Source organism: Euleptes europaea, chromosome 8, assembly GCF_029931775.1.
Source record: "Euleptes europaea isolate rEulEur1 chromosome 8, rEulEur1.hap1, whole genome shotgun sequence".
Lineage (NCBI taxonomy): Eukaryota > Metazoa > Chordata > Lepidosauria > Squamata > Sphaerodactylidae > Euleptes > Euleptes europaea.
Window position 1 is genome coordinate 46,252,944 of NC_079319.1, and position 18,927 is coordinate 46,271,870.

General features: G+C 39.8%; 1 protein-coding gene across 1 annotated transcript in view; it reads right to left on the reverse strand.

Annotated features, from left to right (window-relative positions):
- Positions 1 to 1,192: 1,192 nt before the first annotated feature.
- The window catches only part of SPIDR (scaffold protein involved in DNA repair), a 193,533-nt gene continuing 175,798 nt past the window's right edge, over positions 1,193 to 18,927 (reverse strand). Inside the window, exons 15-20 of the mRNA XM_056854920.1 lie at positions 14,083 to 14,293; positions 12,934 to 13,086; positions 9,718 to 9,811; positions 4,047 to 4,161; positions 2,420 to 2,473; positions 1,193 to 1,425 (exon numbers count right to left, since the gene is read on the reverse strand). Coding sequence (XP_056710898.1) covers positions 1,255 to 1,425; positions 2,420 to 2,473; positions 4,047 to 4,161; positions 9,718 to 9,811; positions 12,934 to 13,086; positions 14,083 to 14,293 — 798 coding nt within the window. The 3' untranslated portion in view covers positions 1,193 to 1,254. The remainder of the gene's footprint in view (positions 1,426 to 2,419; positions 2,474 to 4,046; positions 4,162 to 9,717; positions 9,812 to 12,933; positions 13,087 to 14,082; positions 14,294 to 18,927) is intronic.

Here is an 18,927-nt window from a genome sequence, read left to right on the forward strand (position 1 = left end):
CTGCCCGTTTCCACACATTAAGCCTCTAGTAAAGGGAAGAACAATTTTCTCCAGTCTGAAGGCAACCTTTTACGTATGCTGAGGATTCCATCCTACCATTTAAAACACAATGGTCATGGATCCAGCAAACAGAGCAGGGGGGAAGCTGAGTGCAAGCAAGAAGAAAATCCCATGTGTGCATCTGCTTCCTGTTCTCCTTTCAAAAGAAAACAATCCCTGCAAATGCAGAGTTTTGGATCAGAACTATTACACTGAACAGAGTCCAGCCCAGTCTAATGTTCTAGAACTGTGCTGTTATTTTGTTTGAAACTTATAAGGTGCTCAAATGGTATAGAAAACGGGGGGAAAGTTTGTGCAGTTATCTACAAACTGAAATTAAGTTTAAAAACTGTTATCTGAAATGGTTATCATAAATGAATATAACTATTCTGAGTCAGTTATCTTGTTCTTTGCTTCTAATTATACTGTATAATGCAATTGCCACTTTATGGGAAGACTGTGTGATTTTTTTAAAGGTACAACAGGCAAAGACCTCTATATTTAGACAATGATTAACTTGGCACATTAGTGGAATATGCCCTTGACACTCTTTATCACATCAGCAAAAGGTAAAACACTTAACTCTTTGTAATATTTATTTGAATTTAATAATAAAATGTAAAACGCTTAACTCTTTGTAATATTTATTAGAATTTAGTAATAAATACAGATCAACATTACACCATGACATCTCAAGAAAACTGTTTCAGTGCAGATAACACAAGAAATAATTATTAGAAACTATGCATTAATAAGCACAATCTTAAAATGTACAGCTCAGAACATTAATTGAAAACATTATCTTGAAACATGAATTGAAAAGCTGCTCACACCTATTCATAAAAGAATACGGTCCCTCGAACTCATTTCAAAAACCAACTTCCACATAAAGTATATTGCTGGAAAAAATATATTTAAATCTAGTGCTTTGAAATGGCTTGTTACTGACCAGAAATACATATACAATGGGTAAAATCCAGCTAAACACTTGCACTTCTTAAGTTCCACTTATTTCAACAGAAGTGTCTTAAGCACATGTAATTTCTCAATTTCAGATCAAGGGGACTTGAAAATGGCTTGATGTGGGTTGGCTTATACTCAGTACTGAATGCTAAAAAACCCCAGCAATTTATTTTCCAAGTCATCTCTCAAGAAACTTAACTCAGTTGAAAGCATGTCTATAATCACATATGGTCTACCGGTAATACTTAACAACTATGTTACAAAGTTTGTACATGGAGTCGCAGACAGAATTTCCTTTCTTTCTACAGAAGGGAGAACAATTTCTTCCAGTCCTACACAGCTGGATGGGTGGCTAGTTACAGATTGGACATAACAATATAAAAACCCCACCTCCTTTCCCAGCACACTCTTTACTTCATAACTCTGTAATGATAAAAAGCATTCATTAAACAAACAATCCTGCACATTTTGTTCTAGCCAGCATGTAACTCAAAGATATTGTGTAGGGTGCTCTTCAAATAAAATACTTTAACCCCTTCTTATTACCCCCAAAGCAAAACAAGCATATAATAACACACAATAATTATGGAAAACACAACTGAAAACAATTTTGATTTAAAATCTGAGGACTACAGTATCATAGTATTTGTAGCTAACAGCGAAATCCTGAAGAGAGTCTAAGCCCACTCATTAGACTGGAGTAACTCTCCTTAAGATTGCACTATTAGGGTAGAAAAAGATGAACATGTTATGTTTTTAATGGATGTTTTTAGAGAATCTAGATGACCATTCTGATGCTTGTGATTGACACTGCCACATTCCTGGTCACTGATGTGTTAGCAGGGGAAAGTTCTTTTCTCCTTTGCCATCCTGCCCTTCAGTTCTTTACAGGGGAGTGTGTTGAAGCTGAGCAAAATGGTGGTCTATGTAAGACGATCAGCATTACAGTCTGCCTGGTATAGGGCACACCAATTTCAATCTCAACAGGTTGCATCCATTAACATGATCCAATGCTCGTTACAGGATGGCATACTTTTGAATAGCCTACTATTCAGCACGTGGTCAAATGATCACATGACCATGCAAGTATGATAACTTGTCTTAATACGGCCATAATCCGCCTCCAGTCTCAGGAAGAACAGAGGACTAGAAATGAAATAACTGAGTTGTGTATTTGTACCCCCAGTGTATCATTTAAGTGAAACTTGAAAGTCCACAAAATAAGGAATATTTCTGGGATGGCAACAGAGTCTTAGATCAAGAGACTAGCCAGCAAGTATATATGCTTTGTATAGACATAGTTGTAGTCACTGATGTTAGCCCCTCTACCTCAAAAAAGCATTTTAAAGTATAATCCCTTTATACTAGATTTATAGAGCTTTGTTTCTTTAATAAATATACTTTTAACTGTACGTACCCCATCCTTAGCGGGGGAAGACTTCAGAAGCATAGAAATGGTCCTTTGCAGCAGCTGATATACAAAAACAAAAGGACAAAACAGAGATCAGCTTAATGTGTAAATTCTGGGCTCATATTAAAAATGGTAGCATTTGGTGAAAGTCTTCCTGCTTATGATGAAACCAAATGTGAGCCGGCATTTGTGCCTAAAAGCCACCGTTTCTTTAAGCCATTGCATGGGTCAAGTAATCTGATACAAAACAAAAACATGTCCTGAATGATATTGGAGGGGGATGGGGAAGTGTATCTGTTTTTAGTATCTTTTAGCAAAACATGGAAATATTATCTGCCAAAAAATCCAGTGGAGTGGATTGGATATGAATAGCAAAGGGCTGAGTCTCATTTAGACATGGACCAAACTGGGTGGTAGTCAACCTACCGTCTTCCAGCTGTTACAAGGATTAATTATAATGAAAATATTAAACTTCCTTGAGCCTTTAGGACTGGGAATACTACTGGACAGAGTTTTAAATGCTTTATTATCCCATAGAAAGAATGGTAGTTCTTGGTTCATAAGAAGTCCACAGATAGGACATCAAAGTTGTACAAATCAACTGGTTTGGTCTCTCTAGGGTTTGGGTGTTTTGCAGGTCATTAATTCATAAGGTCGCTAGAAGTCATAAGAAATTTGGAGGCACTTAATACACACTCAGAGGGCTTTCAAAGCAGTGTGTAGCCTTTGTGTGGATGACAAAAAGCAGCAAACAAGCCCCACCCCCTTCACAGGCAAGGCTGAGAAGAAGAGTTGGTTTTTATATGCCAACTTTCTCTACCACTTAAGGAAGAATCAAACCGGCTTACAATCTCCTTCCCTTCCCCTCCCCACAACAGATACCCTGTGAGGTAGGTGGGACTGAGAGAGTGTGACTAGCCCAAGGTCACCCAGCTGGCTTTGTGTGTAGGAGTGGGGAAACAAACCAGTTCACCAGATTAGCCGCCGCTCAGGTAGAGGAGTGAAGAATCAAACCCGGTTCTCCAGATCAGACTCCACCACTCCAAACCACTACACCATGCTGGGGATGCTACATGTTCGGGAAACTTAGTATGTGGAAAAACATGACTTTGTAAATCAAGTAAAAAAATTAAAAACCTGAAATACCAACCAATTGAGGATTAAATATACTCCAGAAGGGCTGAAATGTTGACAGCAGTTGTAAGAACCTCAAATAAGCATATGTCACTCAAACAGGAAGGAAAACCAGTCTGCTCAAGTTCCTGAGAGCTCAGTGTCACCTGGGGGATGGGGTGGGCGAGATTTCCAAATTGTTCTCCCCTCTTGCAATGCCTTGTCCATTCCTAAGTGCCTGTTCTAGGGCTGGAGCCTCCACAGGTTAGTCCAAGTCTAACACCTTCTACAGATTAACTGATATAATTGGAATTACAATGTGCCACAAACAGGCTCTGAAGATACTGGGACTCTGAGGATCTTCACACTTTGCAGCCTGAAGAAAGGCCTAAAGGGAACACCTTACTTCAACCGGGGCTGCTAAAGAAATGGAAGTTTGTTTTCAAAGCCCCTGAAATGATACAATGAGCCTCACTGGGTCCAAATGAACAATGTTCAGACTAGAAGAGTTTTCTGCTACCTTTACTTTTACTGTGCAAAGTGGTCGGGACTGACAGTATAGAAAGACTTCCAAGTGCATTTTGAGAACTGGAGAAGTTATGGCTTCTGAACATTGGCTGCAGTATAGTGATGCCCTGAAATGCATGAGAAAAGGCAAAGTTATACAAGCATATGGCATCAGACTTCCCCCTTATTCCTCTGACTGCTTCAAAGTCAACCCCTCTTGAGATTACTCTGGATTCTAACTAGAAGAATATTCATCTTTTCATTTCTATTATTTATGTATTTTCAATCTAGACCTCCTGACAGAAGTTAGTCAAGACAGAAGTTACACAGCTTCCCCACCACCACCTTTGTCCTTTCAACATTTGGAAGTTACATTAGGCTGAGAGTTACGTCATTCCCACATGAGTTATTTGCTCCCTGATCAATTATGTTAGGAAGTGGGGGTCTCCCCCTGCTTCCCACAGCATCATGGTGTATTTGTTGTTAGGCTTTTCTCCAGTCTTTCCCAAACCTGCTTTGCTGCATGGATGGCAGCCGTTTGGCTGCAAAAGTTCAGATTTTCCCACCCCCACAGCAGCAATTTTCCTTGCCTTTGTCCCTATGGCAGCTATTTCTTTTCCCCATTACTTTTTAAAATAGGTAATTGAAATTTGCTAATCACTACAACAATATGGGTACCAGGTTCTTTGAATTCCCAGCTTTCTTTTTTTTTAAAGTTAGTCTTGAGTCCCATTTGTTGCAAAGATATAAGGTGAAAGGCATATATCAGCAATGAACTGTGCTAGAGACTTAAAAAATAATAATTAACGCTGGGAATTCAAAGAACCCGATACACAGACTTTTATATTGTGATTGAGGTTAATGATAATCAATTGCTGATTTTTTACAAGAATGGAAGCAGACCCAATGACATGGGTGGTCACAGCTGGAGGACTGCAGCAGGGAAACCTGGTATGTAGAAGCCCTGTTGCCATTATGCTGTATCAGCAGCCGGAGGAACGACTGGGAAACAACACAAGCCTGTCCCCGTGTGGAAAATACCACACACCATAGCCCACTCAGTGAGTTTTGTGGCTTTGGACTGGAATTCAGACCTCCTTATTGGTAGTGCAAAAGATAATGACTACTCCACACTGGCTCTCATATATGATTTAATGTTTCACAATCTACAACTGTTTCACAAACTACAAGCATTGAGGGAAAGACTGGGTTCCTAAACCTGGCTTCCTTTGTTAAGCAAATCTGGAACAAAGGGGGGGGGAGTCAAGGGAGAACTGAAGGGCAGGAAAGTGCTTAACTTTCCCGTTTGCCAGTTATCCTGTGCAAATGTCAATCTCAGCTAGTTTATTGTTTTCTCTTCCACTGGTCTCTAAAGAAGAGAAGAAGAAGAAGACAACGAAGACGAAGAAGAGTTGGTTTTTATATGCCAACTTTCTCTACCACTTAAGGAAGAATCAAACCAGCTTACAATCTAGTTTATTGTTTTCTCTTCCACTGGTCTCTAAAGAAGAGAAGAAGAAGAAGACAACGAAGACGAAGAAGAGTTGGTTTTTATATGCCAACTTTCTCTACCACTTAAGGAAGAATCAAACCAGCTTCCCTTCCCCTCCCCACAACAGACACCCTGTGAGGTAGATAGGACTGAGAGAGCTCTAAGACAGCTGTGACTAGCCCAAGGTCACCCAGCTGGCTTCATGTGTAGGAGTGGAGAAACCAACCTAATTCACCAGATTAACTTCCACTGCTCATGTGGAGGAGTGGGGAATCAAACCCGGTTCTCCAGATCAGAGTCCACCACTCCAAACCACCCTCTTAACCACTGCACCACAAAGAAAGGTGGCTTGACATAAAAACAGCATGGGGACGGTGTTTGCATCGGGAGTCACCTCCCACACCAATCTTACCACCACATTAATGTGTCCACTAGTGGACACGTTTAGGAAACGGTTGAATTATGCTCAAGCAGGGCATGATGGGAAAAAAGCCTCCCCTGTCGCTCATCCCCAGCAACTCTCAGAAGCTCACTGTTTCTAAGCATGAAGGTTCTTAGTTCTATCCAAGAGGCACTGACAGAGCGATCCGCCCCCCTCTGGATGCATCTGACCCTCTTAAAAAAACCAAGCAATAAATTTTAGAAGATTAAGTGTTCCACAAAGTGTTCCTTGTGTTTGTCTTGAACTCACTGTTAATGAATTTTATTGGATGACCCAGAGTTCTCAAGTTTTGTGAGAGAGGACGAATGAAAAAGAACGGCTATATTCCATTTACTTTGTTCACATGACCTACAGTCCTGTACATCTCCACAATACGTGACTCCAGCACCCTCATTTCTAAGGTTTTGATCTTAGTAAATCTGAGCCTTCCTTCAAATGTGCAAGCTGTGAACTGGGACAACCCCAACTCAAACCTTACCCTAAGTAACTTCTCCCTGGATGGCCTTAGGCAAGCTACTAAGTCTCAGCTCTCTTGCCCCCTTGGCAATATGGCAATGATATGCCTGCCCTATCCTACAAGGTTGTTATAAGGATTACTGAAGTGATGATGTATGTGGAACGATTTGAACAGTAAATAAGTATATAATTACATTTCATTCCTCTCATTATTTTGTTGTCCTTCTGGGATGAAACAACCAATACTGCACACAGTATTCAGAATGTAAGGAACTCCATACATGTTGTTTCCCGGAATCAAGGGCAAGAAGCCTTTTATTATATGAATAAAATGGCCTTATGGTGCTTCATTTCTACCCTTTTCCCTAATAACTGAATAACTAACACAGAATGTGCCTCTTTACTGCCACGGTGTTCCCAGATAACATTTTCAGTGAACATTTTACTTTGACCCCAAGATAACTTTATAGGGCTACAGACAAGAGGTAAGAGTCCCATGACAAAGCATTACAGGGAGGAAGGAAAAAAAGAGAAGGATATTTGCTTCCTTTTACCCTCTTTTTCCATCCCTTGCTGAAACTTCCCACCTCAGGGAACATTTGCAGCCTCAGCCAGCCCTCTGTTCAAGCTGGGAAGTGCCTGGACAAAGACTGCAACAAGAATTGTCCAGACCCTACAATGTTTTTTTTTGTAGTTGAGGGGGGTTGAGGGGGGGAGATGGCAAGGATGTGTGTGACAGTTTCTTCCCACCCTCTGACCACGAAGCCAGTGCTATGGCTCGTCACTGGCTTAAACACACACAAAAAACCAAAACTTGAGCTGCTCCTATGAAGCTTATATAATTTTGACAACATATACTGCAACAATATTCTATTCACACATATATTCAATCGGCTGGATTCTTTCATTGGATGGTGAAATTGACACGTTATGACTTTCTTGTAGAGTAATTTAGATTAGTTAGATGTTAGGACTATTGTACATGTGATTGAATATATGAGTGAACAGAATATTGTTGCAATATATGTTGACAAATTTAATTTGGAACCTGATGTAATTTATATAGTTTTATTATGATTTTTTTGCCACATGGCTGCGATTTATACTGGCTTAAACACAGCAAGTCAGTTCTAAGTATGTTATGCAAGCCCAGAAATTTCATCTGATCCAAAATTCAGCATCCAGGCTACTGTTGGGGGTGGGATATTTATTTATTTTTTAAATTTTGTTCTACTTCTCTCCCGCTCACCCCGACAGAGCTGGGCTCAGAGCGGAAATACAGGGATCAATCACTCTGGGGTTGAAAGGTCTGCACTGGCTGCCCTTTCGTCTTTGGGCACAAGGCGAAGTGTTACTGGTTCTTACCATTAAAGTCTTAAATGGCTTGGGGTGAGGGTACTTGAAGGACCGCCTCCTCCCTTATTGTCCAGCCTATTAGTAAAGATCTACCTCAGGAGCCCTGCTCTCTGTGCCCCAACCTTTGGAGTGAGATGGGTGGAAACCAGAGACAGGGCTTTTTCAGTAGTGGCACCTCACTTAAGGAATGCCCTTCCCCTTGAGGGCCACCTGGTGCCTACATTGCTCTCTTTTAGGCGCCAGATTAAAAGGTTTCTGGTCATCCAGGCTTTTGATAAAGGGGTTAATCTTTTAACCTCAAATCATAATAGGCCTTTAGTCTGGAAGTGGTTATATTAAGCAGCTCAGTAACCTCTATTTTTATGCTTTGGCTGGGTTTTTAATTCTGGATTTTAACTAACACTTTTGAATGGTTATTTTATAAGCTACCTCAAGTAGGTTCCCTGGAGGGGCAGCATAATTTTCTAAATAAATAAAAAAAATAAAGTCCATGTCTCCTTTTCAACATTACCAGGTGAGACTGTAATGTGCTGGATGAGGGTCAATATGCCAGATGGCAGTGCCCACACCAGATGGAAGTACCATTATTCAATTCTATAACAAATCAGGAATTAAGGAGTCAGCCTCTTCTGGATGGGTGGCACTTCTCTTAATAGATAATTTTTATTCATTTACTTCATTTCTGTCCTGTCTTTCTCCCTAGTGGGGACCCAAGGTGGCTTAGCTTTGTTCTCCTCTCCACTTTATCCTTACAACAACCCTGTGAGGTAGGTTAGGCTGAGTGTGTGTGACTGGTCCAAGTTCACCCAGCAAGCTTCCACTCGCTGTGTGGGGATGCTATTAGATCAGTGTTCACAGCTGCTAGCTCAGGTGTCCTCTCTGGCATGCAGTACAACTGACCAGCTTCAATTGCTTCACCAGCCGTGACTCTTCATAGGGTGATTTGGCCAGGATTATCCATGCTCTCATTGAGCTAGACTACTGCAATATGATCTATGTGGGTTGCCTCTGAAGACAGTTTGGTAGCTTCACCTGGTTCAAAATGCTGTAACAAGGTAATTATCTAGTATAAATTACAGACTACATACTTCAATTCATTTGCTTGCCAGGCTCAATTCAAAGTATTGGTTATGACAATTAAAGCTCTACATCATCTGGAACCTGGGTTTTTGAAGGACTGCCAACTCTCATGTGAATCTGCCCAACTTCAGCAGTCCTTGGCAGCATGAAGGCAACAGGTGCTGTGGCTCAGTGGTAGAGCATCTGCTTGGCTTGCAGAAGGTCCCATGTTCAATCCCCCCCCCCCACCATCTCCAGTTAAAGGGACTAGGCAAGCGATGTGAAAGACCTCTGCCTGAGACCGTGGAGAGCCGGTGCCGGTCTGAGTAGACAATACTGACTTTGATGGACCAAGGGTCTGATTCGGTATAAGGCAGCTTCATGTGTTCATGTGACGTCCCTTTCAAGACTGTTTGGGAGTTATTTAAGGGGGTCATGAGGTTTCTTGCGATTTTAAAAATCACTGTTTCTTTCCTTTTGTGTGTGTGTGTGTGTGCTGTGTGTGCAATCCCGTAGGATTCCTGAGTAGCCAAGACCCCCTCCTGCATTTTTGCTAGACATGACTGGTGTCTTTCCAGTCTGCATGAAGCACACCCATTTTAATAGTATAGGACACAATTAAAACACAGAATAGCTCCATCTTCCACAACTTAGGAAAACAATTTTCTTATCTGGTGGAAATACAGGCAAAGCTGTTGCCACACCTCAACAAAAATTTGGCAGACATGGATCAGATTGTCCTTTTATCCCATGACTGTTAAGTTTCCTTAGGAATCTTTGGTGAGGAACTCTGTCCAGATTTTTGAGACTTCAAGTAATACATAAATACCCACAGTATTGCCCTTATCTGCGCGCTAGCTGACACAAGGATTTTCTCACCTGTCTTGTGGATGCTGCTCTACTTTTCCGTTGCCACATCTGTTGCACGTTGGCCAAGAGAAAGCAGTTCCCTCATTAACACCAACGACAATGCCTTAGAAAAAGGGAAAACATTAGCTTTGACGAAATGTCCCATGACCACTTTCAACTCTCTTGGATTAAGGTGCCTCTTCTTTGCAGCATACACAGACGTTTTAAAACCAAATTTTAAAAAGAATAACTTTAGGTATATTGTCCTTATTTATAAAATTTTATTCATTTTAAAGTGAGGATACAGAAAAAAGATGGGGGGGGGGGGAAACAGATGGGAAAAATATCAGATTTTACCGTTCATAATTTGTCCGTGCCCAAGCTTGTTCGATCTGTCAATTTTATACCCCATTTAATAACCTCTCCTGTATTAAACTCAAATTTTAACAAATAATCGATAGACTATTAATAATAAATCTATTAGCGTAAATCTAATCTACAGCCCTATTATAAACATAAGCCTTGATTGGTTACTGTGCCTATTTTGTCATGATGAAGTAATATCTAATACATCTATACTAAACTAAACGTGAACTAACATAGATTTCTGTGATCTTGTATACATCTGCTGTCTAAACCTTAGATTGTGACTTGCTTCTTTAAAAAAAATTCATTGACTTCAGAGCAACACTCTGAAAACTATATTCAGTTACCGTTTCTTTTATCCCCACAATGTAAAAAACGCTGTTAAGACTGCTTTTACATTTGTTTTAGTCACATTATTTCATACCATTAACTGGAAAATGTGTATGTGCATGTATATGCCCGTGCACACACACTCCTTATTTATATCAGTGTAACCAGGAAATCAAGTCAGCTAAAAAAAAAAAGTCTGACATACGTGACTAAAAACGTTAGTGAACTGAAGGCCAGAGATATTTTGGATAACTAGTTAAGTATTGTTGCTAAGTATAATAAATCAAGTAAATTGGGTATTTTATGGGAAGGCCAGTAAAAAGATTTAGAACAATGGTGATGTGTTGAGCCAAGCAATAAATGTGAAGGATGTAGCAGCCTTTGCAAGTAAAACAGAGATTGGTGACCTGGGACACCTGCAAATGAATGGATTACAATGGCCAAGCCCACAGAATATACGCTGAAGGCCAAACACCTAGCAATCCTCAGAGTTGTGCAAAGACCACTCAAACCTATGAGACAAAACAGAATTTTGGAGAAGCAAGTATGGCAGTGGTAATGTATACTGGTCAGCAGTGCCAGAACATTTACTTAAAATAAGCATGTTGGTAAGGAAAAGGGAGTAAAATAGTTTATGCTCCATGATATTCCAGACACTTGAAAATTGCTGCAGATTTCTCTTATGAAAGAACTTTCGCTCACAATAAAAATATGAAGACGCACAAATGGATCAAGGATAGCATACAGATGGATTTGCGTATCGAGCTCATGGTGCCGTCTGTGGTTACCCCAGTTTGTCTTTTCAATAACCCCATGGAACAAGATGAGAAGTAGTGAGTTGCTTAAGTCTCCTCAGAGGGGATCAGGGATTTGGACTCCAGGCTAAGCCCAGCACTGGCTCTCTAAGTTTTAATCAGGATAATGCAAGAAGCCAGCATTCAATATGACCAAGTGAACTCAATTAGTAGGTTTTCTGTGTGATCCTAATTAAGCAGCCTTCTAAACTCATGGACTTAGAAGAATGTAGATGGCACTGTTTATTAAATAATTGTCCTTATCCATAAATTTGTGGGGAGCAACCATCTTTCTTATGTAATTCAGTATTATTGATTATACTTAGCTGATTCCCAGGCTCAGTGCGCTCAAGGCGGCCCACACGCAGAACCAAAGAAACTCATTAAAGAAACTAAGAACATCCACAAGAACTAGCCAATAAAACCAGACCACACCGACAATCAAGAACATTCGTTTCGCATACGACGCTGATAAGCACATAGCCATAGATTCATTGTGCAGTCAGTCTCAGACAAGTTGGTGTCAGCTTCAGCTTTCCATTACACATTGTGTGGCTAAGTACAGGTCAGGACCTTCTGCTAAAATTATTCAAGTCCTTAACCTAAACATTCTGCAAAGAAGGGGGATTCCCCCCCCCCAATTTTATGAGCAACAAGCAGGCAGTTTGAGATTGTTCATCTATTTGGGGGCCATGATCAGTCATCAGGAGAGTACTGAAGGAAGCAGTCAGGAGACCTCTTGACTCTCTACTTCCTTCCCTCCCAGTCGCCACATCCAGCTTGTACCTACGTGCATACTCTTCTTGGCTGTGGAAAGGTAGTGATTCAAACTGAGAATGCATAGGTACTGGATCTTGTGTGGGGAGGGAGGCTCTACCTCTATGTGAGCGGGTTATAACGCCGGCATATTCAGCATTACAAAATGGAGTTATACATTTACTAGACGATAGCCTGGATAAATAATGTAGAAAAAAGCTCCTTCCACCAAAACATACAGAAGCAGAGATCCAATGAGAGACACTCCTGAAATGAAAGATCAACTCCACCAACTTCAGAGGGAAACAGCTGCTGCACATGCGCCATTAAAACATACAACTGAAATATGTCTCCATTTGTACAATGGACTAATAGATTAATGGTGCTATCCTGAGCAGAGTTACACCGTTCTAAGCTCATCAACTTCAGTGGACTTAGAAGTGGAACTCTGCTCAGGATTGTACTGTAATGACCGAGACAATGTTTGACATTTTCTGAATCTTGAGTAGTACACAGGGGCTACTTGTCTGAACATGGACAAGATTCATTCCACACATCTTTTGGTTGTTCAAGCCCTACTTGGGGGGTCAAATGCGGTAATTAGTTAGCATCCATCAACAGAATACAGATGAATGTAGGAGTAATTAGCAAAGTGATGCTGCTGGTTTGCCAATTAAGTGTTGCAGAAGAGTAATGGGCAGAAAAGAAATAGTTTCATTTAAAATAGGAAGCAAATGTCAGTAGAGCTTATAAGAACACGTCCATAGCTATACAATTATTGTAATAAGTACTGCAGAAATTTAGACAAAATACCCCCCCACACACGCACACAAATATAAGCATCTGTCAAAAATAGGATGGGATAACTTACAAGTTATGCTAAGAGCACACAATAACAACCCCCCCCCATTTTCTATGTTGCTATGTTAATATAGCACTGAGGAGTTCATTAAGACAAACCATTAACACGCTTTTTACCCTCAGAAAGATTTGTACTAACCTCTTACAGCGCAAATGGAATTGACTGGGGTTGCAGAATCCAGCTCATCTAGTTTGACAGGGCCAGTTAGTTCAGTGATGTCAGCACCCGCAGCCCGACACAAAAGGGGCTTTTGTAACGAGAGAATGGTACATTCAATGCAAATAATCCTACCTGCCAACAAAGACATTTTGATATGTTACAGTAGCACAGGGGAAAAAAGGTGACCATGTTTGATATCTGGGCCAATAATGTTCTCAGCCAGCCTTTCCCTTATCTTCACTTGATCTGGTGTACTGAACTCTGAAAATTAAACACATGTTTGAACAAAGTTCGGCAAAGATACCTCTAGCCCAGTCATCCCAATAACAGGAATATTTAGAGGGGAGAAAATCCATTAGGTTTATTGTTACTTGAAGGATTTCTCTCTGGGTTGTTCTTGTTTTTTTTGGGGGGGGGGCATGAGACTGTTGTTGCCAAGCTGTTCAGAAGCTAGACAGGCTGTACTTTGGTCCCCTGGTTTTTGCCCAATGAAGTGGGTGATTCACTGGCTCTGGAAACCTGACAGGACATTTTTTTAAAGTAGGTCAGCATCTCAAAGGCAAGAGAAGTTCAAAATGACCAAAGGTCATTATCATTTAGTGATTAACTTCCCCAGAATGTGATTATAATTCAATCCTAGTTTTTCCCCCAAAATAGGCATATACAACAATAAATACTAGATGCAGCAGCAGGGCTATATCCTTGAAAATTAAAAAGACTTAAACTATCATTGGCCATTATATTTCTAAGGGCAATTTGGCCAATGCCTTGAGTTAACTGTGAATGACAGGGTTAATCTGCTTCTTGCCAAAAACTGGAGGAAAGGAAGCCTTAAACTTCCCTTCTCTTACTGAAGTTTCATTCATGATTGAGATATGCCTAAAACATAAAAGGTTAATTTCTCATTCTCTCAAGAAGAAAAAACAGTAACACTGGAAGATAAAATCTGAGTATTCCTGAGCAAAAATGGACATAGGGCCAAATTCTTAAGGGGCCACTCCTTTCAGTAAAATGCAGATAGCCTGCCAACTTGATGTCCCTGAGATCTTAGGATATATTTTAGGGTGACATGAAGAATCTTACAGAACTGATAGAAGTTCATTGGGCAGTGCTCGTTCTAGGGCTTACCATTTCCACAAAGGGCATCCTTGAAGAAAACAACACAATGGGATGTATTCTTGAGTACCCCCATCACTTCCACATCAACCACACATGAGGAAGCAACAGAGACCGGCAGAGATTTGGGAATTTCAGATCGGGCCTCACCCTCATCCTGCAGTGAGAAATCAGTCACAAACAGCCAAAATTGTATTTGGCTTGAGGGAGCAGTACCTGTTACCTACAGTTTGAAAGAAAAAAAATTAAAGCATATAACACTGAATTATAAAAATACATACATGTAAGCAATACATGATGAAATAAACATTACCATTTATTTGGTCTCATAGCCTGCATTTAAATGTTGATAGACTAAGCTGTTTGACATGACAGCATGCTGCCACATTGCTCGATTCTATGCGTCCCTGTGATAAAGCACAGAGCAACGGGCTACAAGGCTCCTAGCACCAATGTGTTACAAGCTTTGACATACTGGAGCACATGAACATGGTATTAATGTTGTACATATGCAGAAATATTCATTATAAAACTACAAGGTACACACATATAAACTGCAAAAGATATATAGCAGAGGTTTAATTTCCTTTTAAAAGAAAGGAAAATAGTCTTTGCCAAAGAGGCTTCTGCTCATAATACTCTGCAAAGGTTACAATGACATTGCAGATTTACCATAAGAATATTCTGCTTATTTCCAGACTTTTCTCAGCAGTTTTGATAATGTGAAACCGTTTCTTAAAATAATGAGAAACGGTTTGCAACTTCTTATATAACCATTGAAATGCAGAACTGAGTGCTTAATTCTTATTTTCATAAATGACTTCAAGTATACATATGCTGACTATGCTATAATGATGTAATGTAAACAATATATTGTATTTTATGATTTAAACATGTAAAGTTGATGCTAGAAATTAATAAATGGGTTCAATCTAAACATATTTTTCTGAAGATGAGAATGATACCAAAATTGATTATATAGAGAGCTAATAAAGCTCAAAACTGATTGTTTATAGTTTAGTAAAATAGCCTGGTAAGGAAGGAAGTCCTTATTTGGTAATGCAAAGAGAAGCCACTGAGCATATGCAGTAAAAATGCTGACTGCTTGAGAATTAGTTTCTCAATTAGTTGAGAATTAAAGGTGCCTGAAACAGTATAAATACAGGCAGGCAGAGGTCTAGAACTTCAGACCTCTCTCAGAGGGTCTCAGAAGATGGTGTTGGTATGTATGGCTTTACAAATATATTATTCTAGAATGTGAATTAGATACTTTGAACTAAATCAGACTTCTTTAACTGTTATATTTTAAGTGCTGGATTTTAAAACTGAATAGAATGTAGAACTTGCTTGCTTTACTGTATACATTGTTACTGAATGTTAAGACTTTGTAATACTTGCATATACATATATATATACACAATTACATTGGAGTACATCAATAAAAATACTTTTTGAGTGAGTAAAGTAGTTGAGTCCCGCTTAGTAGGTGACTATCTGAATAAGATAACATACCACTTCTCAGGAAGGGGTCATTTCTAAGAGTATAGTCACCCAAAAGGCACTGACCCGCTTCAAATGCAAGCGGAACCTCGATGGCAGCCCAGCTTGTATGAACATGGTAAGTTTGCAGAAGCAATTTTTACCACCTCCTTTACACCTGGAAAAAAACCCATCCTGCTGCTGAGGGCCAGGAAACCTTCTAGAAGAATATGCCACATAGCATAGCAAGCTGCACCAAGAGGAAATTGGTCAGTATCATGGGGGTTTTGGATCCTATTTCCTGGTGTCCTCTTCTTGATTTCTTGCTGCAAGCCAAACCTGGCCACTGAGAGCCAGCGTGGTATAGTGGTTAAGAGCGGTGGTTTGGAGTGGCAGACTCTAATCTCGAGAACTGGGTTTGATTCCCCACTCCTCCACATGAAGCCAGCTGGGTAACCTTGGGCTATTCACAGCTCTCTTAGAGCTCTCTCAGCCTCACCTACTTCACAGGGTGTCTATAGCGGGGAGGGGGAGGGAAGGTGATTGTAAGCCCGTTTAATTCTTCCTTAAGTGGTAGAGAAAGTCAGCAAATAAAAACCAACTCTTCTTCTTCTTCTGTACTATGACAGCAGCAGTTAATGAAGACTGCTGCTTTTAGGACTTTAGGGAAACCCCAGCTAACATGATTGCATCCACCACACGGGGTTTGAAAAGGGAGAAACTGAGAAGAGGGTAATAAAAGTTGCAGAGTTGCCACAAGCAAAGCTTTTACAGCTTAAGGTCAAGTGGAGCAGAGCTGCATGCCTTGCAACAGTATAGCTAATTTTGCACATTTTAGCAGGGGAGGTGGACTAAGATGGCCATATGAGCAAAAATAATGTATCACGGCTTTCAGACACTGGCAGCTCAGTGCTTCTTAACCAACTAACTTTAAAAAACACTCCTCATGTGTGATGATATTTTCATTTAAAGAAACCTAAGCTTTACGTAACAAAAACACAAGCAGCAATATTATTAGGCTGTGTAATGTTGCTCCACTCCCTTGGTAGAAACTACTATATGTACAATCCTGGAATTTTTCCTCTTGGACAAACTTCAACATTTTTCAAGGATGCAGAGAAAACAGATGATTCATAAAAGGTAATGGGTGAAACAAAGTCATCTACCCAAACAACATATATATCCTGCATGTTTGGGACAGGAAGAAAAAAAATATTCAGCTAAAAGTAGAAGTTAGCAAAACAAATGACCTCATAGTAAGAATGTTCATCCTTCATGTTATACCATGTACTGGGAGAGAGTTCAAACTCATTATTCAGATGTTTCATGTAATTATTATTAACAAAACCCAGGAGAAATTATATATGTATTACAAATATTAATCTAAGAGGTACGGCAGCAGTAAATTGGGAATAAATTTTGATCATATTTCCTTAGTTATCTGCAGGGTTTGAACATATGAACATATGAAGCTGCCTTATACTGATTCAGACCCTTGGTCCATCAAAGTCAGTATTGTGTACTCAGGCTGGCAGCGGCTCTCCAGGGTCTCAGGCAGGGGTCTTTCACATCACCTACTACTTGCCTAGTCCCTTTAACTGGAGATGCCAGGGACTGAACCTGGGACCTTCTCCATGCCAAGCAGATGCTCTACCACTGAGTCACAGCCCCTCCCCTATTTTGCAAATTTTATTTGTCCCTTAATTTCCTGCATGTTCTATTGTGGGTCAGCAGTATGACAACGCTAAGGGAAGTTTACACAATATTCCAGATTGAAATATTATACAATTATTGAAATGTTTTTTTAAATAAAAATAATATAAACTCATCCGAGAAGCTTGTCAATCCTATCAGTGCTACAGACCAAAAACACTGATAGCACCTCTAATTAAAGCATATAACACAAAATTAATTAACAAAAGCTAATGGCTTGAGACAATCATAAACAAGAGAGCTGATTGTGATGGGCAGGCATCAACCTGGCTTGTTGCTGGGCTCCTGAACTCCCTTCCCTGATGCAAGGGAGACTGACCTCCTCTGCTTTCAGTAAAGTTCTATTAGCAGTGACATCTGCATGCAGCTGCCTGGGCAGACTTTTGTTTCTTCCCCATAACCCAGGATTAAATCATACTCTAGAATGACAATTTGTGGGAAGGAAACAAATTCCAACTGACCCAGGCACCTGCATTTCAACATCATGGCAAATTGGAGTTCATTTGAATGCGTCCAAAACAAGGAAGCATTCAGTTGCACTCCATGAGCAAGAAGAAAACAGAGTGAAGCATGCAAACACAAAAGCAAACCAGATGTATGCCCACCATGAACAAACAAGTTTATCATGATACCCGAATGCAGCCTTGAATGGATACACTTGACTAGTACCAGAACATCTGTTTTAGCACTTCCTCCTCTTTTCCCCTCCCTTACAACACAACTATCGGTATGTTTAAGAAGATGGTCTAAAGAAAATGACACTGTTAAGAAACAATAGACTTATGGGCATTGTCAAGACTAAACCCATTTATTGTGGCACAAGTTTTCATGGCCACAATAATAAGATGCCAGAAAACTCTTGGTTAATTTTGCTTCAGAAGAATGACACCTGTCCCTATGGAATTTGTATTGTTAATGTCACCATTTAATGTTTTGTTTTTTAAAAAATCACTTTTATATATTTGATTTTTAAAAATAAAAATGGTGACATCTGAATGAAGCCATAACAATACAAATTCTACCTATTGATTTATAGCAATAGCCTCAAACTACATCCCTTGGAAAATATGAGTGAATATTTTTTGACTAAAAATTAAATCCAAACTTGCTGCTGTCTCCATTTCAAGATTTATAGTTACTACTCCAAAAAATATTCTATGACTGCAGAATGTTAAAAGCTCACTGAAAGGCTGGATTTTATTTTTTTTAAAGTCACACGGAACAGCAGAGCTTTTAAATACTAACCTTTAGATTCTGACCAGTGGGACAATCGGCCAAAAAAGTAAGCAATAATAACTCATAAGCACAAGTCATTTTAAAATTATTATCTTCCTGTATGTGTGTCAATTTGTTCTGAACAGAAAGGCCAGAAAAGACAAACAGCAGCAGGATTGAGTTATGTGTGTACAGCTGCCCTAAACCCAGATGGAATAAATTTCCTCATTTTCCTTTTGTACCGTAACACGTATTCTGAATAGTAATAATAGAAATGCCATATTTCTATTTCCCTCATCACATTAATAAAGAACTGGGAAGTTCCTACTCAAATGGCCACATGGAGCAACCTGAGTGATTTTAGCATGCATACCTACATACGCACGTGTAAAAATAGCTTAGAATCTTATTTACTAATTGAAGTATTTATACCCCACCTTTCCTCTTGGT